Source organism: Penicillium hispanicum (genome assembly GCF_028827665.1).
Source record: "Penicillium hispanicum strain IBT 35686 chromosome Unknown utg000002l_segment0_segment0, whole genome shotgun sequence".
NCBI classification, from domain to species: domain Eukaryota; kingdom Fungi; phylum Ascomycota; class Eurotiomycetes; order Eurotiales; family Aspergillaceae; genus Penicillium; species Penicillium hispanicum.
The window spans coordinates 1,527,537-1,554,508 of NW_026623194.1; the positions used below are offsets into that span (position 1 = coordinate 1,527,537).

Consider the following 26,972-nt stretch of genomic DNA (forward strand, 5'->3'; position numbering starts at 1 on the left):
TACGCCACTTCCCCCTGAATAATTTCAAACAAGGCTCCAGCCAAGCCTTATCTTACCGCATTATTATTATTCATCCCGACTCCATGCGCTTGTCGTGCCCAGATCGACAATCCACTTGGCGCCTGGGGTGTCTCCGGAGTGTCTCGGTCAAGACCGAATGTAGTGGAGTCCATTGTATATATATAGCCCAGAGAATGAGACATGCGCTCCGTACGGTGGACAACCCTGCGAGTCACCAGGAGGGAATCATCTGGAGATTGGCTCAGGATACGCTATGTACGATAGGCATTCCCATCAGTAATGCACTTCGCAGCGATAGGGGAAGGGTATATACATAGGTACAGTTATTATGAACAAACTCTACGGTCAATAATTGGACCCGACCGGGGAATACAGTTGCAGCTGGGCGCAGGATTCGAACTAGCGAGAACTGCAGTTCAGGAGACGCGCAACGTCGCAATGATGACGGCTCCTTCACCGTTGGAGCCCTGCAGCCGACAAGGTGCGACTGAGAGGTGCCATTTGCGGACAAGGTATGGTTCTCTTGGATCTATAGATGCAGCCAGGCATTGCGATTGCTGCTATAGAACTTGGGATTACGCCCCAGCATGAAAAAGCTCGGATACGGATCTCCGTCACTATTGAGATCGGCACATCCCAAAGGCAGAGCGCTGTCCCGCTGGTCGTGGCGATCGTGGATCGGCGGATAGCGACGGCTCAATCTCCAGAGTGTAGTATACATAATCGATATCTACACCTCAGTCGTATGTAGTGCTGGATTGCGAAAGGAGGCCGACCGAGCAGGGCACGGTGCACCTTGCTCGCTGCCGCGTCGAATGATCGGCAATCGCAGGAGAGGCGCGAGTTCACTGGAGGACCAGGCGGAGTCGGAATATACTTTCATTGAATGGAAATGGGAGTCGAGATTTTGGTTGAATGATCGAGTCTCGCTGGAGGGGAAGTACATACATACATAAGAGGATGGAGGTAGCAACACCTGGGTTCTATGAAGTACAAATCTCGACACGTACATACAGTATGTATGCATGTAATTTTCAGCTCAAGGTAGCGGTCAGCAACAAACAAACCCGGATGTGTAAAGCACGAATGAGGATCGACAGGGCGGAAATGAATGTCCGCATTGCGTCCAATCACAGGATAGAGAGAGTTCCACTGCAGCTGCCACTTTCCTCATTCCAGATTAGATCGGGCCCGAGTTCCACATGGCGCAGGGGAATCTCAGTTTCTGTTTTTCGGTTTGCTTTTTTCCATGGGTGCCCGAGTTGAGGCTGTTGGGAAGCAGTGAGTGGTGATATTCAGCAGGTGTCCATGCTAAGTATGTATATATGTATATATGTATATATGTACATATGTACAAGATGTCAACGCCCTATTTAGCCCTACGATCATTTGTCCCTGCGGTAAGGGGCGAGTGCTTCGAGTGAAACAGGGCTATTTTTGCATGGATATCCACCTGTGTACGAGAGGGGCTGCTATAGGGACTCGTATGGCGTACGTATTGGGTGAATTGAAGAACTGTCGAGTCAAAGCAGGAAACATCTCCCCCACTCGCACTGGCCAACCATCGTCTATCATCCTTCACCACGCGAGACTCTCACCAATCACCACGGCGTGCCTGAACGTCTAGACCCGATCCCCGTATGGGCCAGGGGAATACGGAGTCGGCACTGCCTAGTCTACCATTCAGCACCGCTCATTCACCATCAGTGGAGCCTCCCCTTTTCCTTTTCTCCCTCGACTTCCCCCCTAACTTCCTTTCCCCAATCACCGGACTCCTCGAACAAAAGGCACTGCCTGCCCGCCTCTCCTTTTTCCCTTCCTCAATCACGTTCCTTGTTCCTCTCCAACTGACCACCGCTTCACTCGTTCAGCGGGCATTCTTTCATTGCGTGGACATTGCTGCCATTCTCGCATCATGAAGGGTACCATCTTCGCCGCCGCGGCCATGGCGGGCTCTGCCCTGGCCGACGGCCACCTGCACCGTCGCCACGACGCTCTGCACCAGCGTCGCTCCGCGTCGGCCAGCTACTCGCCCAGCTCCAGTGCTGTGGTCACTCCCTCTTCCTCCATCGCTCCCCTGGGTGCGGCAGAGACCTGTGGCTGCACCACCAAGGTCATCACCGTCTGGGGCTCTCCGACGCTGGTGCCCATCCAACCCAGCTCCACTGCCACTCCCGAGGAGGAGACCAGCACCCTGACTAGCACCGTCCACTCCACCAAGACCAACACCCAGACCGTGACTGTGACGCCCTCCGTCTCGGTCGAGGCGACCAGCACCCCCTCGGTCTCCCCTGTGGCCTCGCCCTCGACCTCCACCATCTACGTGAGCCTGCCCACGGCCGGTCTCACCACCTTCTCGGCCACTGGCACCTACACCATCCCGGCCACCACTCTGACGGTGACCGACTCCACCACCGTCGTCGGTGCCACCAGCACGGAGGTCGCCAGCGGTACCCACACCATCGGTGGCGTCACCACCGTGGTTGAGACCTCGACCACCGTCACCTGCCCCTATGCCACTGTCAAGCCCAGCGGCAGCACCGTGACCAGCGTCATTGAGACCACCACCTACGTCTGCCCCTCGGCCGGTACCTACACTGTCGTCCCCGGCACCACCACCGTCGTGCCCAGCAGCACCGCCATCATCTACCCTACCCCCCAGACCATCACGCCGGGCACCTACACTCAGCCCGAGAGCGTTGTCACCGTGACCAAGACCGACTACACCTACGTCTGCCCCTTCGCCACGGGTGGTGCCTCCACTACTGCCGTCCCTACCACCTCGGTCGTCCCTACCACCGCAGTCGCTCCCACCACCACCTCCGTTGCCCCCGTTGTGGTCAGCACCAGCTCCTCCAGCAGCCAGCCCGCCAGCACCGGTAGCTCCGGTTCCGCCGGTTCCGGCGTGACTGGCAAGGGCCAGTATGGTATGACTTTCTCGCCCTACACCGAGGGCGGCGACTGCATGACTCAGGACGAGGTGACCAAGAACATCGGCACCATCAAGCAAAAGGGATTCGATCTGGTCCGTGTCTACTCTACTGACTGCAACTCACTCGAGTACATCGGCAGCGCCGCCAAGCAGCACGGCATGAAGATGATCATCGGTGTCTACATCGACAAGACTGGCATTTCTGGCGCCGAGTCTCAGGTCTCGGCCATCACTTCGTGGGCCGAGTGGAGCCTGGTTGAGCTGATTGTCGTCGGTAACGAGGCTGTCTCCAGCGGCTTCTGCCAAGCCTCCGACCTCGCTACCTTCATCAGTTCCTCCAAGACTCGCTTCCAGAGTGCCGGCTACACTGGCCAGGTCACCACCACCGAGCCCATCGACATCTGGCAGAAGTACGGTACCTCCAATCTCTGCAGCTCCGTCGACATCGTGGGTGCCAACATCCATCCCTTCTTCAACGCCCAGACGACCGCCGAAGAGGCCGGCACCTTCGCTCTGAGCGAGTACAAGCTTCTGGAGAAGATCTGCAATAAGGACGTGCTGAACCTCGAGACTGGCTGGCCCAACGCTGGTGAGACCAACGGTGCCGCCGTCCCCGGTGTCGCAGAGCAGAAGACTGCCATCGAGGGCATTGTCAAGTATCTCGGCTCCAAGTCCATCTTCTTCTCCTACGCCGACGACTCGTGGAAGAACGGCGGCGAGTTCGATGTGGAGAAGCACTGGGGCTGCGCGTCCGTCTTCTAGACGTCACGCCCGTGATGCAGTTCCTTTCAAAACTTGTACAGGAGGGATCAGGAGTTTTTCTTTATCTACCTTTCTGGGCTGGCTTTCTGGCGGCGCGGCATTTGGCCCCTGCCAGACCGCCGTCGAATCGTCCGTTCTTCCCTTCTTGTTCTCTATTGTCTATTACTTTGGACGTTTATGTGGTAGATATACCTTTTATTTGACGTTGTCTACTGACCTGGTTGCATCCACTTGATTTCTTTGTTCCATGCTTCTTTGCGTCGTGTGTATATGTTTATTTCATCTATGCATTTTATGAATGGTCTTTCTGCTCGTAGGTGGTAGTCGCTAGTTGCTGACTTGTCCTGTCCTATCCTGGTTCGCTCCCTGGCCTTGGCTGTGGTGACCACGAAATAGTCTAGTGTGAGCGTCTGGACTCTTGTACAACGTATGCAGCTGGTCGTCAACCCACCAAGGTCTGTTTCAGCTCGTGCTGTTTGTACCTTATACCTGTAATGGTCCCAACCGCCTGTCAGCCATAATTAGATTACCTATACTCAACGGCTCGCGGTCCAGATTTCTAGTGATCCCCTGGTTTCAAACCGATGCATGCATTAACCACGTATGCCCAGTCGAATAGGAAATGGAAAACTCATCATGTATGTACCATTCCAACGCATCTACATACAACCAATCACATCCTCCGCCGAAATCATCAATATGCCATGATCACAAGGATGATCTCCAAGCATCTCCCAACTCGTCCATCCCAAGGGGAGCACACATTTATGCCCTTCCGTCACTCTCGCATAAAAAAACCAAGCGAACCAATGCTTTCGACCACCCCTAATACCCCTTCTGACAGATCTACCACCAAGACCCCATTAGCCCAGCCACACCACAGAGCACCTATACCTAGTACTTTAGCAGGGGTAACTTACACCAAGCGTCCCATTCTTCGGCGCGCATGTCAACGCCCCCACGCAGCAGGCCATGGGCTGGCCCCAATCTGCATCTGTGCGGCACAGCGCGGCCTCCTAGGTGTAGACTCTGCATTAGTGTCTGGTTTGGTGGTATTCGAGCTAGGGATTGCGTACCTGGCGACACGTCTCGAGTGCGGCGGGGAATGCGGCGGCGACACTGGCGAGGACGGTGAGGATGAGGATGGAGCGCATGTTGGTTAGCGGGTGGGTGCAAGTCGTGTTCGATGATAGTAATGGAATAGGTATCTGGATAACACGATGATAGGAGAACTGTTAGTGGTAGGTTTTAGGAGGGGGTTACCAGAGGGAGATTGATGAGCTCAGGTGCGTAGAGTGCAGGTGATATCAAAGGATTGGATGGAGAGGATAGGGAAGGTGTCAATGTCAGGTAGACGAGACGAGAGGGATGCAGAAAGAACATGGAGTGACAACCGGGACGTCTGAGATTTAAAAGCTGGGTGGATATACTTCCCCGAGGAATGCTGGTCACTGGGACGTCTTGTCGTGGAGCATTCCATGCAAGATATGGATTGGCGTGGGCTTGGCTGTGCTGCGCGCTGCCGTGCTTCCTGTCGTGTTATCTATTACTGGGCTGCTGTGACTGAGACAGGAGTTGGGGATGGTGGATCGGCGATTGGGATGCTAGGCAACGGAGGGGTAGGTGTAGGTTAAATGCTTTTGCTGATCTTGCCAGATGGTTACGATGGGTGCGATCAGGATTGTACAGTCTGGTTTTTTTTGTGGATTATGGATTTACGTTTTCGCTTCATCTCAGATGGTGATGTGGATGACTTGGTGGTGAATCTGTTTCGCTTTCAGTCCGGCGGATCGTCAACTAATGATATTTACAGAATTGTCGGTAGACAATAATGATAACTGGCGGTAGAGCTACCATTCGCTCTGCTCGGTATGCCGTATGCCTAGGCCAATGTTAGATTCACCCCTCTCGAAACTAGATCGACAAGCCTAACAGGGCAACGAGCTCGGGCGCGAGTTCCAGGTGTAAGAGAATACTCTGAATGGCAACCCTAGCTACCGCGGAATTAACCTGCGAGGGGCAAAGTAAACTATAAGCAGGACGCTGGTCTATCAGTTGCTAGACACCGGCTGTCGCGAGGGATAGAGTGGGTCGGAAGAGGTCTAAGTGATCAGGCATCGGTAATATCCTATGCCTTCGTTCCCCCTTGTCTGGTAAGAGATGATCTTCGAAGACTATCACTATGAAGTCATAACAATTTGTCTACTATAACTAGCTACAGCGGTCGAATTCACCACAATGTGCAGAATGAGCCATGTCCAGCGAGATTGCGAAACCATATCTATTCCATCTCAGCGTCCACGCTCATAAATAGTGCACCACTTCCAAGCTTTATCAAGAAAGATTCGCAGCTCCAACCCCGTGCTCAGCGCTTATGGATCCCGATGGTTGAAGATCAACAAATGGGCAAGAGACGCCGAAGCCACTACTGGATCTCGGCCTCCGACAGCCCTGCATCTATTGCAATTAGTATATCACCCGTTCAAGTGATGTTTCACAATGCAATGGCGTCGGTGATACAAGCTGAATAAAAGCAAGATTATCTTTAGTGGAGCCTTGTCACTACTGAATTGGGCACCACACATGCATCTTCACGATCACCACCAGTAAGCGTTCCCTGTCATGCACTCCAGCCCAACGCCACGAATCGCTCATACTAGCAAATCTCGGGGCAGTTCGAGACCGGCAGTTCGGTCTCGACGTGTTTGGGTTGCCCATCAATTCAGCTGGTGGAGGTGCGCCACATGCTGAGCAGCAAACACCGACTTGGGACAATGCGCGTGTGGTGTAGAGATAAGAGGGCCATCCAAGGTTCTTAAGAGACAGAACAGAACTCACTGTTGACTTAGATCCGATCGGAATCGCGAGACAAAATAGTGCGTATCTGATTGACCATGATTTCCAACATATCACCGTCTCTCCAGCCGGATCTGCTAGCAACATGGACGCCTGGCTCCTGTCCTCCACGGACTGCGAGTCGGCATCTACTAAACCCAATTTCAGTCTTGATGAGCTAGCCACGCTGTTCAAGGATGACAATCTCCACGGGCTCATTCGCCATGACACGCTAATTGCGGAGCGAAGCGGAGCCTTTATTACCGGAAAATGTGTCGATAAGTCTAGATTTCAGGCTAGTCGGATATAGGGTGGTATGTATACAATTCACAATTCTGCCTATTACAAAACTAGGGTAAATAGCATCAACCAGGATGTTTAGATAGATTTAAATCCCTTAGTCATATAGAATCGCGGGTTAATCGCTTCGCATCGCATACGTTCTGCAGTGCATCGCCCCTACGGCTGGGGGCGCAGGGAGCGCCGCTAGTCCCTCGTAGATATAAGAAACGTTTACTATATAACACAAAGTTTACTGTAGTTCGTGGAGGAAGATCACCTTTTGGTAAAGCTTAAGGATAAATAAAAACTCGCTCGGTCGGAGGTAATAGAGTACTTGATACGAGAATTTCCAGGGCGGAGTAAGAAGGTCAATACAAATGTACTAGAGCACGAAACTCAAGAGAAGGCGGCCATCTTTAGTCTTGCATTTCGATTGATATCTTCAAGTCATATTGCTTCCTTTTCTGCCCTGCTAGCTCTCTCCTCTACCTCCTGCTTGGCGGCTAATTGGAGTTTGGAGCTCCTCATATTAGAAGAGTGTTCGGTTAAGAAACCTAATCAAAGGCGACCCGAAATTCTACGACTTACTCGCACACTGGACAATGTGACGGGAGCACAATCATAATGAAAATAATACCAATAGGCGGGTAGCAGTCGACACCACAAAGGCATAGTAAGGCCGGGGAGAGAGAAGGCCCTAAGCGGCAATTCGGAAGAAGATATGGTGGATGACGACGAAAGACGAGTTGATTCTAATCAAATAACAAGACTCCTGTGATAATTCCCCAGTCCATATTCCAGTCCTTCCCTTCCCACTCTTCGTTCCCAAACTCCAAGCAACACCGAAAAGCTAGCAATCATTCATTTAGGTCTGGGGTTTCAGCTGTTCTTTGAGCGTCCATTTGTCACATCTGTAACCCGGCTGGCCTTTCCGCTCATCCTGGATATCCTCGCAGCGCCTAGCCAGCAGGTCAAACAGACGTTCGATCTCGTTCAACTGTTTTGCTTCCCGCTCCCTCCACTCAGTTAACTCCAAATGACTCGGGTCAGGACAAAAGTCGGCATCCATCCAGCCACCCAAATACAGCACCCAGCGGCCGGACATTGTCCGCGCGGGAAACACGAAGTCATGTTTGACGCGGTATGCCACGCCATGGCTGTACAATAACACGACGTAGGAGCGAAGCTTCTCTTTCAGGTCGAGCAATTGTTCGAGACCAAACTTCCCGGCTTCCAGAGAGTGCCAAAATGGGTTCCAGTAGAGTTTTGGAGTGCTGAGCACAATCACGCCAGAGCTGGGGTCCACGTTGACGATGCGCGGAGCATGGTCGACCAGGGCGGGGATTCTGGAGACAGCGGTGATGACGGATAGTTCACGTTCATAAGAAGTAGGATCATCTGGGGGATGCTAGATGTCGAGTTGAAGGTAAGGGTGCATGCCGAGGATGATTGGGGCCAAGACAGACCGTGTGAATTAGCAGATGCTCTGGGTTTCCCTTTCTAGCTCGTACTGCTGTTTGGCGGACCTTGGGCGCATGAGTAGGGGCCTTGACGACGGCTCCCGTTAATCCTGCACGACGACCCGTGGATGATTTGTGGTCTTCCTTTGGTTCAGACAGCCTCAACTGCCGGAGCGTCGTGGACGTAGGGCGGGGCATTGCTAATAGAGATAGGGTGACGACGATGTGGACATTAATGAAAGTGGTTGGAAAAGGAGAACTTGTTTATTTATTTACTCAAAGCTCATTCGAGGAGCGGCCCGACTCCGGACCGCTCAGCTTCTACCAGAGAATCTCAACCGAGCATCAAATTAGCTGCTGTCTTTAGATCCCCCCTTCCTCTCTACAAACTACAACCAGGAGGGCTTTCGGCCTTGATTCCGTGGAGCATCCTTGGCCCTGATCTAGACAGTCCCGCAACTCCTGAGCTGGTGATATTGAATAGCATGGGCTTGAGGCATATCCGGATCCCCAACTCAGCGAGCGGAGCCAGCTTGAAATAAACATGGAAATGGATATGGATATGGCATGTCACAACCGAAAATGGATAAGCGCGGTACTTTCAATGGCAGTCTTGGTGCATCGCCGATACAAGCATTAATAGTGTAATGAATTGACAATGGCATGGCTATGTGAAATGAAGTAATGACCAGCAAATAACCCCACAAGCAGATAACCTCACGAAAAAGACCAGGTAAGAAGAGAATGACAACAAGCATGTCCAGCATCAAGGCAACGCTTCGACTGGCAAAACTAACGAAAGAAAGCACTGCCACCCAGGAGACCAGCAATTAAAGCCCCCGAGCCGCAAGCACCCGACTAAGCCTCTCCTCGAAGCCCTCGACGTATTGCGGGTTGAGCATATCGGCATGCTCTCCCTCGCAATCCGTGTATTCGACAGGCTGCCGCGAGAAGTTGGCCCACGCGCCCAAGTAGTCCTCCAGCCAGCGGTCTTTGTTCGTACACACCGACCTCAGCGGGACACAGTAGAAGATATCCATCTTCTCCACGGACCCGGCGGGATGATACTGCCGGGCCATCGACGCTATGCAGTTGTTAGCCAAGTCCCTTCCAGCCAGAACGGGCCATGCTCACCAAAGTTCTCCGTCGAATACACAATCGCGATCAGCTGTTCCGGGTTGAGATTCAGCCGCGTCCGCTCCTCTGGCTGGGCCACCTCGAACAGCTTCTCGACCACGCGGTCCAACGACCAGCCCTGCATCTCCTTCTCGAACTTGGGGATGTCGTCCTGCCCGATCAGAGCTAGGAAATACGCCACCCGGATGGCCGTCGCCGTCCAGTCGATCTCCTGCATCAGCGGGATGACGTGCGGCGGCGAGTCGATGCCGCCGCAGAAGGCGACTGTGTCGCCGCCGGCCTCGATGCGCTTGGCCAGCTCGAACGCGACCGTCGTGCCCAGTGAGTACCCGGCGAGCGCGTACGGCCCCGTGGGCTGTGTGCGCTTGATGTGTTGGTAGTACGTGTCGGCCATCTCGGCGATGCTGCTGAACAGATGGCCGTGGTCTTCGAGCCCGCGCATCGTCAGTGCGTACAGCGGACGGTCGGTCATGGCCCGGGACAACGGGAGGAAGGATAGCACGTTGCCCGAGGCAGGATGGACGAGCCACAAGGGCGGCTTGTCCCCGCGGGGCTGCAGCAGGACCACGGGGTCGTACTCGTTCGAGTTGGCGTTGTCGATCGCGTGCGCGATGTGCTGGATGACCGGGCTGTTGAGGAAGGTGATCAGGGAGATGCCCGCGCCGACGTTCAGCTTCTTGCGGAGGAGCTGCTCGAACCGGAACAGCGAGATCGAGGTCAGACCCAGCTCGAAGATAGTCTGGTCGACGGAGATGTACTCGGCCGGCAGCTCGAGCATCTCCTGCACGACGTCGACCAGGGTCTGTTCCGTGGGCGTCTGCGGCGGCACTCGGGGCGTGGACCGCGCCGACTGGATGGGGCGCGTGGATCGGACGACCAGGTCGTCGAAGTTGCCGGCCAGGAAGGCCGTCTTCAGCTTCGAGCGCGAAAGCTTGCCCAGCGACGACTTCTGGAGCCGCGGAGTCGGCACGGGGATCACCCAGTGCGGCCGCGCGCCGGGGATCGAGCCGGCGACGCTGGCCACGGCCTCGGCGACCTGGTCACGGCGCAGGGGGTCTTCGACCGCGTTCTCCTGTCCGTACAACACGCAGTAGCCCTCCGTCGCGCCGCCGATGGGTCGGTGGGAGAAGGCGGCGAAGTAGGTGGGCACCGTCCCTGCGATTGCCGCCTTGTCCAGCGCGGTCTCGATATCCTGAGGGGAATAGTTTCGCCCATTGATGATCAGAATCTCCTTGTCCCGGCCCATCAAGTTCAGTCGGCCGGCCGAGTCGAGATATCCGCGGTCTCCGGTGCGGAACCAGCCGTCCGCCGTGAAGGAGCTGCTGGTGGCAGAGGGATTGCGGTAGTATTCTTTGAAGACAACCTCCCCCGCGAGCTGGACTTCACCCGGCTGGCCCGCCTCGGCATCAACGCCCGGCGTCGATTGGATCCGTACACGGGCTGCATCGATCGCAACGCCCACCGTGGCAAACTCATGCTTCTCGCGCTCCTCATACTCGAGATCGAGCATGCCATATGAGAGAGCAGCGCAGGCCTCGGTCAAGCCGTACGCAATAGCCAGGACGGGGCTCGAGGATCCCAGGGCCACCAGCTGCTGCGTCACGGTGCGGGCCAGGTCCACGACGTTGGCTTCGCCTCCCGTCACGATCTTCTCCAGAGAGGACAGGTCCACGGTGGCATTGCTATCAGCCTCGGCGGCCACGTTCGAGATGCGCTCGCTCAACAACGACAGGAAGAAATTCGGGGCGAACGTGAGCGTCACCCGATGCCGATGAATGAGCCGCAAGAACAGCAGCGGCTCTGCAATCACGTCGCCCGCCGGCACCTGGATCTGCTCGGCGGCATGGGCCATGGCGTGCAAATGGATTTCGAGCAGATTGGCCACATGGTCGAGGCCGATCCAGTTCATCAGGACGGACCGCGCCGTTGTCCCGCATGCCCGGCCTTTGCTGCGCACCGACGCCAGCATCTGCGGTACTGTTAATGGCACTGCCTTGGAGTGTCCCGTACTTCCGGACGTGAGCATCAGTACTGCCGGCTCGTCGTCCTGACTCGGACGCTCTGGGACTAGGACACTGGAGGAGCCATCCGAATTGCGGGGAGCGGACTCGAGAGTCTCGACGGTGAGAATATGACACTGTTCCAGTTCCGGAAACTGGGTTACCAGTCGCTTTGAGGTGAGTACAATGGGGTTCTCCAGAAGCGTGCGAAGGTGCTGCAGGTGCTGCTCTCGCTGTTGTTGATTTTGAGAAAGGGGCGTGGACATGACGGGGAGCAGCCCAGCTGAGACGACGCTCCAGAACCACCGGATATTGTCGGATTGATTATCCATGTGGATGAGGACTTTACGTCTTGTCGTCTGATCGAGCGGTCCAATGTTGGACAGCAGGATTTGGGCATTGCGCTCTGCCTCTGATGCCAGTTCCTTGTATGAGAGCCGTTTGTCTTCGTTGTCTGTCATACCCGGGGAGTAAAAGCATACTCCTGCACTGGTCTGGGCAGACAGGTCGAGGATGTCCAAGAGTGTTGTAATATTCGCTTCCGTGGTTCCATTCGTCGCGCCATTTGGAAGGCCGGTTGCAGGGCCGGTATAGATTGGTTTGGTGGTTTGATTCGGTGCCAAAGCCGGCAACGAGTTCACAATTGGGAGGGGCGAGAGAACAGACATATCGAAATCGTGATTGACAGGATCCGCTGGGTATCTGAAGTGAAAAAGAGGAAACTACATTCCACCGGCGCTAATATGAGAGGGCTGTTGTCCATTTATGATCTCGAGGGGCAGCCTCGAGCACATGCCGAGAGCAGCATCGCCTTCTCCAGGCCCAACACGCATGCAATGCATACAGCCTATGCCGAAAGGATGCGATCCTCCGGCAGATCGTGACTCTTGGAACCCTAAACTCCCAGATTTGGGTCTAGCAACCCAATCCCACGGGTCTTGACACGGACATGAATCGGACCGGCTGGGGTTATCAGTGTGATTGACACTGGTCGCTTGCATGTACACGACCTGCGACCCACTGCATGTCCGTCGAAACGACGCCGTTATTGCCTTATTGAGGAAAGCAACCAAGGTTCCCAGCTCTTCGGGTTCGAACCGCTCCAGTACCCAATGCTGGGGGGCCTAAGTCTTAGGCGAGATGGTTCGGTAATGGGTATCTAGTGCTCCTGCTGGTAAGGAGTATTGGCCATGACATTCCCATATGATCTGACGAGCTGTGTCGTTGACGAGATACCAGTGCGCTCGGGAGAGTATATCTACTGAACAATACTCAAGAAACCGTTGCTCATCACGAAGTCTGGCGTTTCCTTTGCCTCATCGACTCTCGAGGAGACACGTCACTGAGGCTGGAAGAACGTGATCCTTTGATATCCGTGGACCCATGCAGCCTGAATCCTGCGGTCTGGGAAAACCAAGATGCAAGTCGACCCCTCCAACCCCCTCCACGCTGAGTATCACGACATGGGGGTCGGGAATAAAGCTGCATTGGGTCGTCGTCGTCGTCGTTGGTGCAGATGGCAGATATGCGCAGATCGACTAGGCAAGTTCAAGCAGGCCAATTGTGCCACGCGCGACTATTGGTTTGTCCTGGAGAACTAACTGCCTCTAGTCTGCGAACGACCTGCGCTAAGTCGCGATTTGCAGGATCGCGTCGCCTCGTTAAACTCCTTCAGGGACTCGGTCGCAAGGGCCATGTATTAGGACGAGTCGCTCAGCCAGTGGTATTCCCTCCGCACATCGTGGTGCTGGAGAAAGGGAGGCTATCATGTTATTTTTGTAGTTTCACCCATGCCCGCGGATTGGCGACGAGTTGAGGATGGAACCCGTCACGCTTGACCAATCCACTCCTCTTCATACAGCTGGCCCTCTTGTTGACATAATATCCGGCCCCCTTCGGGGGCCAAAATGAACCAATGCGGGTATCAATGCGTTTAGAGTGCAGACGGATTCCAGCCTATGGCTAAGCAGCGCGACGGTGGTATTGGTATTCCACCGAACATTCTTAGTCCAATGCTTAGCGTCTCCACCGGACTAACTGATGTAACTTGGCGCTTGGCCCTTGCCAAGGCCCAGCTGGTGTATAGAACCTGACTCGCCCCAGATGAACTGGCACTCGTAAATGAGCATGGTTGGCCAGTGCCCACCCCGGTCAATCTCATCGTATCGCCTATGGCCTGGGCCAATGAGTACCTTCTAGCCGGAACGCACGGCATCCAGGCCAGACTCTTTAAGCACCGAGGCGGGCGTCGTCGACATCGGCCCCTGGTGGCTGCCCCTTGAGCCATCGATTGCGCCCCGCGGTATCTGCTACTATGAGCGCCAACCCTGCGGACAAGCCCGTGTGGTATCAGAATGAGATCGAGAGCATAAACCCTGAGGCGCAGCGACTGCTGGAGCGCTATAGCGGGTTCAAGCCCGACGAGGTGCTCCCGCACGTCGTGAAGCTGGTATGTATACACACGCCCTGCTCCGCCGACCCTCCGCGGTGCTCCCACTCACCCGCAACCGCATCAGCGCGACGAGGCCTTCGCCATTTGGCACTACCCCTGCATCGGTCAGCTGCGCTTCCTGTCCTTCTACCTCCCCCAACACCCCGTGTACGCGCGCGTGCTGGCCTACCTGCGCGATGACCCGACCGCCGGTTTCCTCGAGGCCGGCTGCTGCTTCGGACAAGAGATCCGTCACCTGGCGGACCAGGGCATTCCCGGCACGCAGCTGATGGGCTGCGACATCGAGGCGGCCTTTTTCGATCTGGGATACCAGCTCTTCCGCGACCGAGACTCGCTCGGGGCGACGTTCGCGTCGGGCGATTTCCTGTCGGAGAAGTGCCTGGACCCGTCGACGGAGGTTTCGCAGCGGCTGGCTGGCAAGGTCGACATTGTCTTTGCGAGCTCGCTGTTTCATTTATGGAAATATGAGAGCCAGCTGCGCGCTGCGACTAATCTGGTCCGGTTGTGTCGGGACAAGCCTGGCGTGATGCTGGTCGGGCGGCAGCTGGGGAGCCTGTTGGCGGGACACTATTCCTTGAAGGATGTCGGTAAGGGCTCGAACTACCGGCACAATATGGAGAGTCTCAAGGGGTTTTGGTATGATGTTGGGCTGGCGACGGGGACGCGCTGGACGGTGGAGGCTGGTCTGTACATCGGCGACGAGCTGGCCAAGGTTAAGGACTCTGCCTGGGCCGATCCCAATGATCGGATGATCTGGTGGTGCGCAACAAGACAGTAGAACGAGAAAACCATGAAATGCGAAATGCGAAATGCGAAATGTGAGACGAAAAAGATACATTCGAAAGACAGTGGGCCGCACTCCATTCACTACAATCATCGTACATGTACAAAGTATCGGATAGCTCATTTTCAAACATTAATAATAGTTGGATCGGTGGACACAGATTCGTAGTCGAATCACACGGAGCTTTTTCAATCGCGTGCTCATCAGAAGGCCCTGGTTTCCACGCCCGAATAGTCCTTGCTGAGGTGCTCCGAGCTGGACGAGGGCAGCCGCGCAGCATCGCCGCCTCTCAGACTCTTCCCGGATTGCATCTGATATCCGTAGTTGTTATAGCTGTTCTGTGAGCGTTGTCCGAGAAACATCTGCCGCACTCGTGAGAAGATGGGGACCGCCGAGGCACAGATGATGGCAAAGGTGAGCTCGACCGCATTGAGCAGTTCGAAGGGCACAAAAGACCATGTCTGGTCGCGATCAATATCGGTCACGGCCAGGAGCACGCAAATGCGGGCCACCGCGCACGCGAAGGAGCTGTGTCAGATTGGTCAGTCGCTTGTGGTCTGCAGGGAGGGACGTGGCTGTCCGCGGGGCAGAGGATTTCATCGTCACTTACAGGAAGCCCACTGAGAAGACCGCCGTCAGTCCGAGTTTGAGCTGGAGATTCAATTTCAGGCCCAAGACAGTGATGATAGGCAGGAGCAGGATGGAAAAGTCGGAGACCGCACTGAGAATCAAGGGGATGCCGATCAGGTTCAAGGGCACGGTGCAAGAGCCACCCTGGATGGTGGAGTAAGGGTTCACGCGCTCCCAGTAGTAGTTGACTGGCGAGCACTGCAGAATATAGAACAGGGTGATGGCCAGCGCCCAGAGGATCACATAGATCAAGTTCGCCCACCAGGTGATCTTCAGCCACGTCTGGTTCACAACGAAGAGGCGCCGGTAGTAGAGCAACAGAGCGACTTTCGTCGCAAACAGCGACGGCCCATTGAAGAGAGCGGTGACCCAGATACACTGGCATTGTCGTGAGCTGTTAGTGCGGTTGTTCAAATCCCTTTCCATCTCTGCATCGCGCACTCACCGAAAAGATCTTGACGAGGGGCTGAAGGGTCGGATCTTGCTTCTCGACGCGCCAGATATGTAATCCCAGCCCATTGCTGGCGGCCACCATCGTCGATATCGTCACGACATTGGCAAATATCTAGGAAGGGTGAGCACTCCAGTCCGGAATGGAACTAGGGGGTTGCGCTCCTACCAGAGCCGCGATGAGGAAATAGTCCTCCATGATAACCTTCTTATGAATCCGCCACTGCGCCCAGATGCGCAGCGGGACCGATGCATTTCCCAGCACAAGCAGCAGCGCGCAGACGACATAGATCGCTGGCTGCCTGGTGTCCGACCATGCAGCCAGCTCTGCGGCGGTCAGTTGGGTGGAAGGCATGGGGGGTACATGGATGAGGGCAAGAGGAAGGACAGTAAGGCTGATCGATCTGCAGAAGAAAGGACAGGGGGGATGATTAGTACACCATCTCTGGTTGATGAAGATGCGGGCGCGGAGATATGCGCTCACCTCAGCACTGGCCGAAGGGGGGCCGAAGTATGAACGGATCGATCGAACGCATGGACGGAGGGGTCGCATGAAGTTGGACCTGCATGATGGAACACAACGGTCTATCCATGGATCCGGACAACATCCCCTCCTTGGGGTTACAAAGCGGTTGTATGCGAAACACGGATGGGTCGAGAAGGATGGCAATTCAGACCACGCCCCCATTGACAGGCCGCGAATGTCCGACAGTGGATGGAAGGGGGCAAGAAGTGCGCGATCATTACTCTTGCATGGTTAGTGTGGCAGGGATCATCCGGCGCCTGCATTGGCGAACATCGATATAGGACGCCCTGGGGGATCCACTGGCCGTTTTAGCTCGATCCTGCGTCGCTGGATCAGGCTGTACAATGCAAATAGACTGCCGAGGTCTAGATCCTGCAAAAGGTGTTGGCCCCCGCGCAGAGAGAATGGGTCGATAGTGGGGGGGGGGGAGAGAGAGAGAGGGAGAGAGAAGAGAGATCCGCGAGGATCGACGGGGCCTTTGGCTGAGGCATCCTCGGATCAACATCGACAGAACAACTCTTAGCCTTGGTTTGGGTTTGGCCCCCTTCTAGTTCAATACATACGAATCATGCACCATTGGATAGCTTATCATTTGCCTCAATCGCACCAGCCATTAATCTGAATTATACAGGTCTTGTCTATGGAAGGGGCCAAAATAATACAGTAGCGGACTCGCACTAGAAGCCAAGGCTCGCACCGAATGGCATGAGGCCACCAATTACAGCATCATCAACATCGCCCCGAGTACAGAAACCGGCGCCAGAGCCAGTTCCTTCGCGTTGCCGAGACGCCCGGCCGCGTTCGAGGTCGATGTCTGCGTCGCACTGTTGGTCGCGGTCGCGGTCGCAGTGCCGGAGGCTGTGGTGGCAGCCGTGGTGGACTTGCCCTCCTGGAACCAGTTCGCAGCCACCGGCTTGTCGAGCCCCGTCTCGTTGAGGAACTGCTGGAGGGGGAAGTTGACGCGGTTCAGCACGTTCTTCAGGTTCAACGCAAAGGCGGCGTTGTAAAGCGACGGGACAGCAAAGCCGTCGGGCTGCTTGAAGAGCAACAACGTGTAGTTGTGGGGAGAACTGCCAGAGGGTTCGGGCGCAATGTACTTGGCGAGCACATCCTCGGACGACGAAGTCGACTGACTGAGGTTCGCCACTACGGTGTGGAGGCCAACCGAGGCAGGATCGGTCGCGTTGGTGTCCGGATCGACCATCATGAACAGATACTTCTGGTCATGCTGGATCACCGAGCCCGACTCGGTCAGGTTGGGCTGAGGCCGGTTCTTGGTATCTATTGCACGGGTTAGAGATGATGGCGTCCATGATGGGGGGGGGCAACTTACCATCCGCACTGATCGACTTGCCGGGGAACACCTCCACGAGACTGCTGGAGGAAGGCTGGAAGGTCACATTCAAGACCTGCGAGGGCTCGCCAATCACAGCCAACTCCGAGGGAAGCGTGCCAGCCGACGCGACGGAGGCGATAGCAATGGCGGTCGTGGCGAGTGCAAATGCCCACATGGCGATCGGTGGCCTTCCGGAAACGGGGGAATTGACACAATGACGGGAATCGAAGACGGAGACAAAGAGATTCAACGCCTTATATGGAGGATGTGGTCGAAGCAGTCGCCCCGGTCCGCCGAGACAAAGAAACGCCCCTTAATAAACGACGCATCCAGATCTCTGCCGAGCGAGCCAGGATCTCAGCCCCCCTGCAGTTTCGACAAACGTCCAGAAGCGTGTGTTCCACGCGGACGAATGAGATGACCATACATGGCGTCAGCTTCGGGTTCACGGCCATTCCTGAAGAGGCATGCAGTCCGCGCTAATGCACCTGAGTGGTGGCTGGGACCTCATCGGCCCGTCGGACGCCCAAGAGGATTCCGAGTTGTAACCGTGGAACTGTGTGGTTCATGCACTAATCTATGTTATCCCCCCAATGCAACCATAATTCGCCTTCTAGCAATTAGCAATTAATACCGGGGCACTCATCTCCAGATGGAGTCCACGGTTCTCCTTTTGTCGTTCTGAGGACCTAATTGAGTTGAAACTATACCCGAGAGTTCGAGCATCTTAAGGAGTATCTCTGTATCACTGCCCTCACTAAGCGAAGAAACCTTGAAACCTTGGACGCCATCGAGGATTCCATTATTCTTCCATGCATTCCTGCTCGTATAGCCTGGCAAATCAACTTACAATGTCTGCCTAGGTCCACTAGGGCTGTATTCCCCGCACTCTGGATTATTGTGAATAGAGAACCATTCGCCGGCCAACCATCTGAAACTAAAAGAGGCCGAAATGATAGATGGAAAATATGGTATCTCAAAGATCATATGCAAGACCCAGGAAGGATGCAGTCGTACTCACATCCACAACTTAGAAACCTCCGCGGGCTCTATGCATCCAAACCGACATAGAAACAACGAACAAATAAATGTCCCCTACTCCGGCCTTCTTTCCCACAGGCTGCTAGGCGTATTAGGCAGTCGCCATATAACGCGAAGGGCGTCACCTAGACGCGTTTACGTTGTATAGATGGTGCCTTTGCTAGAGCACTCGTTTAGACAGGAGCTCATGCTGTCACGGCTGATCCGACCGATAGCAAGAATGGCTTTTAGAGGAGAGATGTTCGCTGAAATCACTCAGAAGCCAGTTGCGACATATGTACATATATATATGTATATAGCAATTTGACTCTAGCTCCGGTTCAGAGTCGGAGAACGGAGTTAAGCCGGAAATCAACTATTTTCCATGAAGTTCGTGACCCACGCACGCTAACCGCCGTTCGTATTCTCATTTTGCCATATTGCTAGAATCAGCAAACTACAGCGCAGAACAGCGAAGACGATTCCTTCTACCTAGTTAATAGTTATACCGTTCCGAGTTGTTTAATCACTCGCTCGCTCTCCTTATGTCCGTTCCTGGGTGACTGTTAGCTCCGGTCCGCTTGACCATCATTTTCAAATACGGCTTTCGGGTTTGAAGACCGTGTCGACCGCTGTGTCTGAGCATCGAATGCAATGGATAAATTGGCGCGGTGTCTCTGGACCAGAGACAAAAACGATATAATATCCTTCCACTCCAAGCGCAAATTCTGACCTCGAATACAAACACATTCACACCCGTCTGGTCATTCAACCACCTCCACATCCCACCATGCGCACCTTCGTCACAGGATCGACCGGCTTCGTCGGCTCAGCTGTTGTCAAGGAGCTGCTCTCCGCCGGACACACGGTCCTCGGTCTCACGCGCAGCGAGAAAGGCGTGGAGCAGCTCAAGAGCCAAGGAGTCCAGCCGATCTTCGGTACCATCCAGGACCTCGAGCTCCTCAAGAAGACCGCGGCCGAGTGCGACGCCGTCATCCACCTCGCCTTCGTCCATGACTTCGCCGACTTCGTCGGCTCCTGCGCCACAGATCGCGCCGCCATCGAGGCCCTGGGCTCTGCGCTGGTCGCAGCCGGCGGCGATCGGGCCCTGGTCATCACCTCGGGCACTATGCTACTGGAACACGGGAAGCTGGCCAGTGAGGCCGATACATTCAACGCGGCCAACCCGATGGGCGCTGCCCGTGGCGCGTCCGAGTCGGTGTGTCTCGATTTCGCCAAGCAGGGTCTCCGTGCCAGTGTCGTGCGTCTGCCCCCTACCACGCACGGCCCCGGGTCGTCGGGGTTCATGGGCGCCTTGATCTCCATCGCGCGCGAGAAAGGCGTGTCGGCATATGTCGGCGAGGGCACGAACCACTGGTGTGCGGGCCATCGTGATGACGCCGCCACGCTGTATCGACTGGCAGCGGAGAAGGCCACGCCTGGGTCGGTCTTCCATGCGGTGACTGAGGAGGGTGTGCCGCTGAAGGATATCGCGACTGCGCTTGGGAAGCAGTTGGGGCTTCCTGTTGCGAGCATCCCGCCGGAGAACGTGGCGGATCATTTCGGCTGGTTTCAATTTGGTGCCCCGGCCGACAATTTGGCTTCGAGCGCGAAGACGAAGGAGCTGCTTGGATGGACGCCTACAGCGCCGACGTTGGTTGAGAATGTGGCCGTTATTGTCGACCATAACAAGGCCTAGACAGCATGATGTGCAAATCCCGGTTCTGTCACGGTCAAATTTGATAGCTGGATGGAGCCTAGAGAAATGTACACGATAGGGCATTTTTTAATCACCATTCTTGATAGGAACTCATGATGGATATACGAAAATCATGGGAAGTGTGGCTATGATGAAAATTCAAACTCCGTCGCCGTGCAAGTTCCACCCGAAAACTCCTGTGAAAAGCACCCATAAGATAGCTCAGCGCATGTGCACGTAGAATAGATACCGCTGCCGAATCTGAGCTACGTCGTAGACGATATACTCGTTGTACTGCAGCCACGCCTGGTCATTGTTCCCCAAGGCAGCCGATACATCTGGCATCTTGACACCCTGCAGCGTGGGATTCAAACAACCCGCATCCTTCCATGCACCAGGGATACTTTGACCCTGACCGAGAGTCGCAATCTTGCCTGCTTTATGTGCATTTTCGCAGGCCATGTAATCGCTGTTATACAGCTCCAGCATCGGAGTGCCGAGCTCGACATCACAGAGCAGAAGCAGTCCCATATTCGCACTGTTGTATGGGCAGCAGTAGTTGGCGGACTTGCTTGACGTATCCGCGAGGTAAACGCCCTTGCCGAACATGTAGCCGTTCACCGGAGCCTCTGGGGGTGCGATCCGCAGGCCTTGGCTGAGGATACCACCGAAGTTGGTACTACGAGATCCGTGCCACAGCAGGCGCCGATCGCTGTTCTTCAGATTCGCGAAGGATGATGACATGAAGCGGTCATTCTCGCCTTTTCGCTCAATTCGAAAGATGTCAATCACCTGCAAGGGGTTAGTATCACCAAACTCGCCAGAAGTATCAGGGCAAACTCACGCTGTAGTCCAGGGAATGCGTGGCTCCACGCGAATTGGACAAATAGGTCGCCAGCTCGCTGTACTCGGTGGACTTGGGATCCACTATCGACAATGAGCTTCGATTCAGTAGGACCCACTAAAGGAAGAGTCAACTTACAGCGAGTCATTTCCTCCATTCCCAGGCTTTGGAACTGACGATCCAGCTCATTTATCTCAGCTGCCTTTGAATCCTTCATGATTTCATTGGCAACATCCATGTCCGTCAAGGCCTCTAGGAGCTCGATCTCTTTCTTGATTTGAGCATCCGAGCTCAAAATAGGAGGTCGGTTACGACCAAAGGCATGGGGAATAGTGGTGAAGTAACGGTTGCTCAGGTTCTCGGTCGCGGTGGCATAGCCAACCCCATATCGAGAATTGGCCAGGTCGGGCGTGGTTATCAGTTCGGATAGCTCCTTCAGGATAGAGAAACCAGCCTTCAGAGTTCGATCGCTCAGCTTTCCAAGCGGGAGTTTCTGTGCATCGTAGGACATTGATGCCATGGCAGAGAGGAAATGGTCGGCGTTGAAGATGAATGACATGAGTTTCTGGAGGGGCTTCGATAGGGCACTTTCGACTTTGGGCTTCTGATCGTCGCCGTTTTCCTTCTTCACCGGTTCCTCTTCATCTTCGTCCTCTTCATAGTTTCTCTCGATGAAAGTATACTTTCCGGCTTTGGGATTGCCGAGTCGGTCCTCCCACTTGAGACCCGACTTCTCTTTGAACTTGCGCTGGAAGAGATACGTCGCAGCTGAGAGTGAGCCATCTCCAAGAAGAGCCGATTGGCCACGCTCGCCCACGCGGCCCCAGCGACTCCAGGTAATATACTTGGAGTCACTTTTGCTAAACAGGATCTGGAGGCGATAGAATTTGTTATTGTTCTTGGCTGAAACGGTCTGGTTAAGAGTGGCGTCCCAGATCAGACCATTTGCATCGATGTAAACTTCAGGGTCTGTTGCGAAATGGTTAGCTCCCTGGCCGAAGACGTGACAGCTTCAACACCCACTTGAAAAATCCATGTCAGAAATCATATTGTGTTCGGCCAGAAATTCCTCATCCACGGGCACATTGAGGGGCTTGAAACTAGTCCTCTGGCTGTCCTTCTGCTTCTTGTTATCATCGTCCTGGTTTGTGTCCTCCTCTTTGACGGCTCGCTTATCTCCAGTCTTTTCAGTCCGCTTGTCGTTGCCTTTCTGACCGTTTTGAGCAGCAGGGACTTGGCCCGAACCCGGAGTGTGATTCTTCTCTGGCAACGGCTTCTTCGCCTTGATGGATTCGAGAAGCCATTCGAGCGAGACGATCTGGCAGTTAGTGGACTCGGAAGCCGCCCGAACTAATGCAAGTTAGAAATGCAAAGTAATTGGAACAATTGATCTGTTCATATGTTGCCAGACAAGAAAACATGGTCATTGGCACTCACACTTCGCACTTTTCTTTTCGACGTCTTTCTCAGTGGTGATCAAATGGGTGCATTGATCATTGACGGTTGTGACAAACGTGGCACCCCGGTCTTCCACCAGGGCTTTCACATCGGCTACAGTGATAGATGGTTCAGCCTCATTTGCCAATGCTGAGGAGCTGCTTTGGACGGTAAGGTCTGCGGGATCGATCACACGGAGCACTCACCTTGTTTATACCCAGGAAAGGTGCCACTGACGGCGATGACAAACTTTTTGAATGACCTCGGGGCCATGACGCCAGACGCCGCTTGAAGCACGAAGAAACGAGAAGACTATAGGTTGACAAGTTAAAAGAGCACAAGGCAAGTGGACCTGGGGCTGGCGGTACCAAGTCAGGAGATATGACGAGGGAAACAGCAAAAGTCTTCACGCTTTGGAGAGCAACTTGGGATAATGATTGAGGCCGAGAGAAAAAGCACGACTGAAAAAGACCAGATGAAGGGAAGTCGGCTTTTAAAGACGAAAGAGGAGAGTCGCGCTGTGATTATGGCCTGAAGCTCCAGGCATCCAGCGGCTGCTGCCTGGCAGGTGTCAGGCAGCAAAGGGTCCAAGTGGATCTCAACCCGTCAATTCAGCAGGCATCAGCCTCAACGGGAGCTTAAGTGGAGCTGGGGATCCTGCTGGAATTTCTTTCTGAACTTCTCCATTTGAAGTGGTCGATCTCCCTTCTCCATCTCATGGTCCTATTGGGGTGAACTCGAGTCACGCTTCTACTCATCAAGGCTCAATGGTATACAGTGCATGACCCTCCGAACCCAGGAGATACTTCTCAACATCTCTCATATTCAACTTACGACCTGACTAGACCTCATATAACCTCGCTGTCGCTATATCCGTCGTGGATTGATTTCTACAATTGTCCATCACCCACTACCAGTGTCGCTTGTGAGCCTCGACTCACATCGAACGCACCCTCTTCACGATCTTTGAGTTAGAATTCCGGGAGCTAGGAGCTGGTTGTGGGCAAAGGAACCCGATACACTAATCCTTCAGCAGCAGTCACCTCACCCCGGCTCAGTCTTGTCCACCCTCCTTCGATACCATCCGTCCCAGAAACTCCTTGGCCCCACACGATTTTCAACCCGGGGAAGCACACAGAGCGATCGGCGATGATTTCTTCCTCGTCCTTCTTGATCTGGCTGAAGAAAGCTTCCTCGCCCACGGACTCGATCAGGGTATCCTCCAGCGCAGAGGTGTTGTACATAACCTTTCCCAGGTCCGCCACTTCCTTCATCCTCGCCAGCATTTCGGACGGGGTGTAGACCTGGAAGAGGTGTCAGTAAGCGGCTACTGCTATCGAGGTATAAAGATGGCAAAGAAGCGACCCTGCCATATACGCACCTTTTGTTCACCGCCGAGTTGAATAATGACCACTTTGAGAGACTGCATTTCCGGATGCTTTTTGATCATCTGCAGCAGCCTGTGCAAAATACCCGGGCGAGCTCCAAAATCAACGATCACAATCTTCGAGTTCCCCTGATCTCTCAGGAAGGCACCGGTTGACTCGTCATCAATGTCGTTGTAATCAACGACCTTCGAGGCAAATGCTGGCTTGGCATTGGCAATGGCCTTTGCGATATTATCCACAGACGATGTCACTTGGAGATAACTCAGAGGTCCCTGCTCTTTTGGTCTCTTGTGCAAGAAGTAGGAAAATGAACCAGCGGTCTTCGTCGACGCGGCCAAGCTGACCACAGCGGCCGAGGATAGATCACCATCTTCCGCCGTCCAAGGTAACCCTGGCTTGTTTCCCAAAGGATGGACAGGGGGCTGGAGTTTTGGATTGGGTGGGAAGACAGCTTTGCTCAAGTGGACGCCAGCTCTCCAGACGAGAAGAATACTCGCCCACGCGAGGCGGTCAAGTTCATCTTCGATCTCAGGCGGAGGTGAAGCTGGATTGGCGATTGAGGTTATTTTGAATGAAGCCGGAGTGACTACATAATGGTTGTACAGGGTCATGAGCTGCTGACGATGCTCGCTGATCTCAATCCAGCGTCCACTCGGGACACCAGGCTTAAGCTTCAGGTCCGTCAAGGCCGCGGACGTAGGCCAGAACCCATAGAGAAGGGTTCCTGTCGGCAATTCCGGGATAGTCGTTTCTTCCACTGCTGCGAATCCCCATGCCGGCGCGATTCCCCAGAGTGAGCTGTCGTTGTAAGGTGCTGGATACGATTGTGATACTGGATAAGCATCCCACCTGTGGGAAAGTTAGAGGTAGTTCCACAACAGGGATTCTATATCGGAGTCGCATCCCATACCAATGCAAACGAGAGCCAAGCTGGGCGTAGCTCAGATTGTTCGAGGTCAACCCGATCAGCTGCGACCGGATCCGAATGGATGATTCGGCAAGCTTGTCAGGCGCGGGGGACTCGGGGAGCGTGAAGGTGGCATGTTGCGAGATATCTTGCTTCGAGACCACGTGGACTTCCATGATGATAGCTAGGCGTGGGCTATTTGATTCCTTGTTGAGTCTTTATACTTGGACTATCAGAGCAAAAGGTTTAAATGTTGGACAGGACGTTGCCAACTCAGCCGCGGGGTGCCTTTCGGCCCCTCGACGAAGAATCCCCACCGCGGTTTGACTCTTAGCGTTGTTATCCAAGTAGCGCTAGACCAATGAGGATGTGAAGGAAGCTTTGATGGCGCTCACGGTCCACTTTTCTTCTCTTTACTAACAGAGCTGGATGCTGTATAGTGACTTTGCATATATGCTTGAGATGTTTGTCGCGCAGCGGGCCCAGTAGTAGTATAGCAGACATTGCTGATTTCTCGGCGTCAAATGAAGAACTGCCTATTTGACTATGGACTACTTACGAGTTAGAGGTCAAGTCCAGCAATTCATCATTGGGGACTTCTAATGGTGCCAGGCATAATATCCTCAAAGGGGGCCGTCCCACAGGCTTCCTGGGTTGGGAATAAGCAGAGTGGCACCCTGGCTATTGAGATTTACGCAGGAAGACCTCTGGTGGTATAGCGTCGTGATCGAGCTCGATGGAGGCGTGTATCTAGCAGAGTTGGATTGGGAACGTTAACCTCTCTAACCAGTGCCTCTTATACTCGCCATCTCCCATAGGCTTGAGTTTACCAATACACCAACACACCAATACACCGCTTTCCACCCATCCGACATTGTCCCGATGAGGACTAGCTCAGCTCCGATGAGGACATCTACCTCACCTCATCTCAGGTACTCGCCGGCAGCACTCTGCCTGCAACTTTGCAGAATACAAACTGGTTATCACCCTTATCCAAAAGGCGCCTTTATCACGAACAATCTACGCCAGCCCAGATCGAAATGACGTCGACTACTTCAGCCAGTATAAAGACCCGATTTCTAGTGTTTTCAGACACACACGGGCTCGACCGTCCGCCGGACTCCGTGGCAAGTCAATATGCAGATGTCGCGATCCACTGCGGGGACCTAACCACCGAATCGAAGATTGACGAGTACAGGGCCTCCATCAGATTCCTCCAGGCCGTGAATGCCCCCCTCAGACTCGTGATAGCCGGCAACCACGACTTCACAATGGACATTCCGGCATTTCAGACAAAAGTGGCAGAGGCTCGACCACCCCTGGACCCCGAGTTGGTTGAGCGGGTGTACGGCTGCCACGGGGAGGCGAGGCGCATACTCGACGACGCCCCTGGCATCACGTTTCTTGACGAAGGCACTCACTCATTCCGCCTGCAGAATGGTGCATCTCTGACCGTCTACGCGAGCCCATATACGCCATCTCTCGGGGACTGGGGATTCCAATATCACCCCAATCAGGGCCATGATTTCTGCATACAAGACGTGGATGTCGCCATGACACATGGCCCGCCAAAGGGCATCATGGACTATACTTACTCTGGCCAGCGAGCAGGTTGCCCGTATCTCTTCGAGGCGATAGCCCGAGCCCGGCCTCGGATGCATTGCTTTGGTCACATCCATGAAGGATGGGGTGCTAAACTCGTTACTTGGCGCCGGAAGATTAGCCAGAAGCCTTCTCACCTGACTGATATCGACAACGGAAATTCCGTGCTCATCGACAAACTCTCCACTGTGGCTTTTAAAACATTGTCTACCACAAGCCATTGTTCAGCGGACCCAAACATGTTAAGATATGGCTTTCAAACACTTTTTGTTAATGCGTCAATCGAAGGCGCAGGGGATCTTCCGATACAACCACCATGGCTCGTGGATCTCGAGCTTCGACCTGCAACCCACTTGAGTGATAAGCCGTCTGATATAGGGACTGCTCATTGACGTTGATTGCTTCCGACAGATCATGGAACAGCTTTCGCTCTGATCATCCTACAATCCAATAGCGTGCGTTCTTTTT

General features: G+C 54.4%; 11 protein-coding genes across 11 annotated transcripts; 4 read left to right on the forward strand and 7 right to left on the reverse strand.

The window, feature by feature from the left end:
* Window positions 1-1,936: 1,936 nt before the first annotated feature.
* On the forward strand, window positions 1,937-3,715 carry btgE (putative cell wall glucanase (Scw11); the record flags this gene model as incomplete). Its single annotated transcript, XM_056941463.1, has 1 exon — window positions 1,937-3,715. The coding sequence occupies one exon, from the start codon at window positions 1,937-1,939 to the stop codon at window positions 3,713-3,715; it is 1,779 nt and encodes a 592-aa protein (XP_056803318.1).
* An 894-nt stretch (window positions 3,716-4,609) lies between these two features.
* N7459_002279 (uncharacterized protein) lies at window positions 4,610-4,869 on the reverse strand (the record flags this gene model as incomplete). The annotated part of the gene is made up of 3 exons (XM_056941464.1): window positions 4,610-4,615; window positions 4,636-4,731; window positions 4,792-4,869. The coding sequence occupies 3 exons, from the start codon at window positions 4,867-4,869 to the stop codon at window positions 4,610-4,612; spliced, it is 180 nt and encodes a 59-aa protein (XP_056803319.1).
* Window positions 4,870-7,697: 2,828 nt separating this feature from the next.
* N7459_002280 (uncharacterized protein) lies at window positions 7,698-8,490 on the reverse strand (the record flags this gene model as incomplete). Its single annotated transcript, XM_056941465.1, has 2 exons — window positions 7,698-8,240; window positions 8,299-8,490. The coding sequence occupies 2 exons, from the start codon at window positions 8,488-8,490 to the stop codon at window positions 7,698-7,700; spliced, it is 735 nt and encodes a 244-aa protein (XP_056803320.1).
* A 632-nt stretch (window positions 8,491-9,122) lies between these two features.
* Window positions 9,123-12,097, reverse strand: N7459_002281 (NRPS-like enzyme; the record flags this gene model as incomplete). Its single annotated transcript, XM_056941466.1, has 2 exons — window positions 9,123-9,376; window positions 9,427-12,097. 2 exons carry the CDS (start codon window positions 12,095-12,097, stop codon window positions 9,123-9,125), a joined length of 2,925 nt encoding a protein of 974 aa, XP_056803321.1.
* Window positions 12,098-13,743: 1,646 nt separating this feature from the next.
* On the forward strand, window positions 13,744-14,659 carry N7459_002282 (class I SAM-dependent methyltransferase; the record flags this gene model as incomplete). Its single annotated transcript, XM_056941467.1, has 2 exons — window positions 13,744-13,878; window positions 13,946-14,659. 2 exons carry the CDS (start codon window positions 13,744-13,746, stop codon window positions 14,657-14,659), a joined length of 849 nt encoding a protein of 282 aa, XP_056803322.1.
* Window positions 14,660-14,868: 209 nt separating this feature from the next.
* On the reverse strand, window positions 14,869-16,100 carry N7459_002283 (uncharacterized protein; the record flags this gene model as incomplete). The annotated part of the gene is made up of 4 exons (XM_056941468.1): window positions 14,869-15,193; window positions 15,276-15,673; window positions 15,741-15,860; window positions 15,915-16,100. 4 exons carry the CDS (start codon window positions 16,098-16,100, stop codon window positions 14,869-14,871), a joined length of 1,029 nt encoding a protein of 342 aa, XP_056803323.1.
* Window positions 16,101-16,989: 889 nt separating this feature from the next.
* N7459_002284 (mitochondrial 54S ribosomal protein mL38) lies at window positions 16,990-17,782 on the reverse strand (the record flags this gene model as incomplete). The annotated part of the gene is made up of 2 exons (XM_056941469.1): window positions 16,990-17,552; window positions 17,605-17,782. The coding sequence occupies 2 exons, from the start codon at window positions 17,780-17,782 to the stop codon at window positions 16,990-16,992; spliced, it is 741 nt and encodes a 246-aa protein (XP_056803324.1).
* Window positions 17,783-19,417: 1,635 nt separating this feature from the next.
* Window positions 19,418-20,326, forward strand: N7459_002285 (SDR family oxidoreductase; the record flags this gene model as incomplete). Its single annotated transcript, XM_056941470.1, has 1 exon — window positions 19,418-20,326. The coding sequence occupies one exon, from the start codon at window positions 19,418-19,420 to the stop codon at window positions 20,324-20,326; it is 909 nt and encodes a 302-aa protein (XP_056803325.1).
* A 222-nt stretch (window positions 20,327-20,548) lies between these two features.
* Window positions 20,549-22,880, reverse strand: N7459_002286 (uncharacterized protein; the record flags this gene model as incomplete). The annotated part of the gene is made up of 6 exons (XM_056941471.1): window positions 20,549-21,118; window positions 21,171-21,253; window positions 21,309-22,139; window positions 22,194-22,520; window positions 22,608-22,784; window positions 22,814-22,880. 6 exons carry the CDS (start codon window positions 22,878-22,880, stop codon window positions 20,549-20,551), a joined length of 2,055 nt encoding a protein of 684 aa, XP_056803326.1.
* Window positions 22,881-23,593: 713 nt separating this feature from the next.
* On the reverse strand, window positions 23,594-25,078 carry N7459_002287 (DUF2855 family protein; the record flags this gene model as incomplete). Its single annotated transcript, XM_056941472.1, has 3 exons — window positions 23,594-23,911; window positions 23,989-24,844; window positions 24,906-25,078. 3 exons carry the CDS (start codon window positions 25,076-25,078, stop codon window positions 23,594-23,596), a joined length of 1,347 nt encoding a protein of 448 aa, XP_056803327.1.
* An 864-nt stretch (window positions 25,079-25,942) lies between these two features.
* Window positions 25,943-26,896, forward strand: N7459_002288 (metallophosphatase domain-containing protein; the record flags this gene model as incomplete). Its single annotated transcript, XM_056941473.1, has 1 exon — window positions 25,943-26,896. One exon carries the CDS (start codon window positions 25,943-25,945, stop codon window positions 26,894-26,896), a length of 954 nt encoding a protein of 317 aa, XP_056803328.1.
* Window positions 26,897-26,972: the final 76 nt, after the last annotated feature.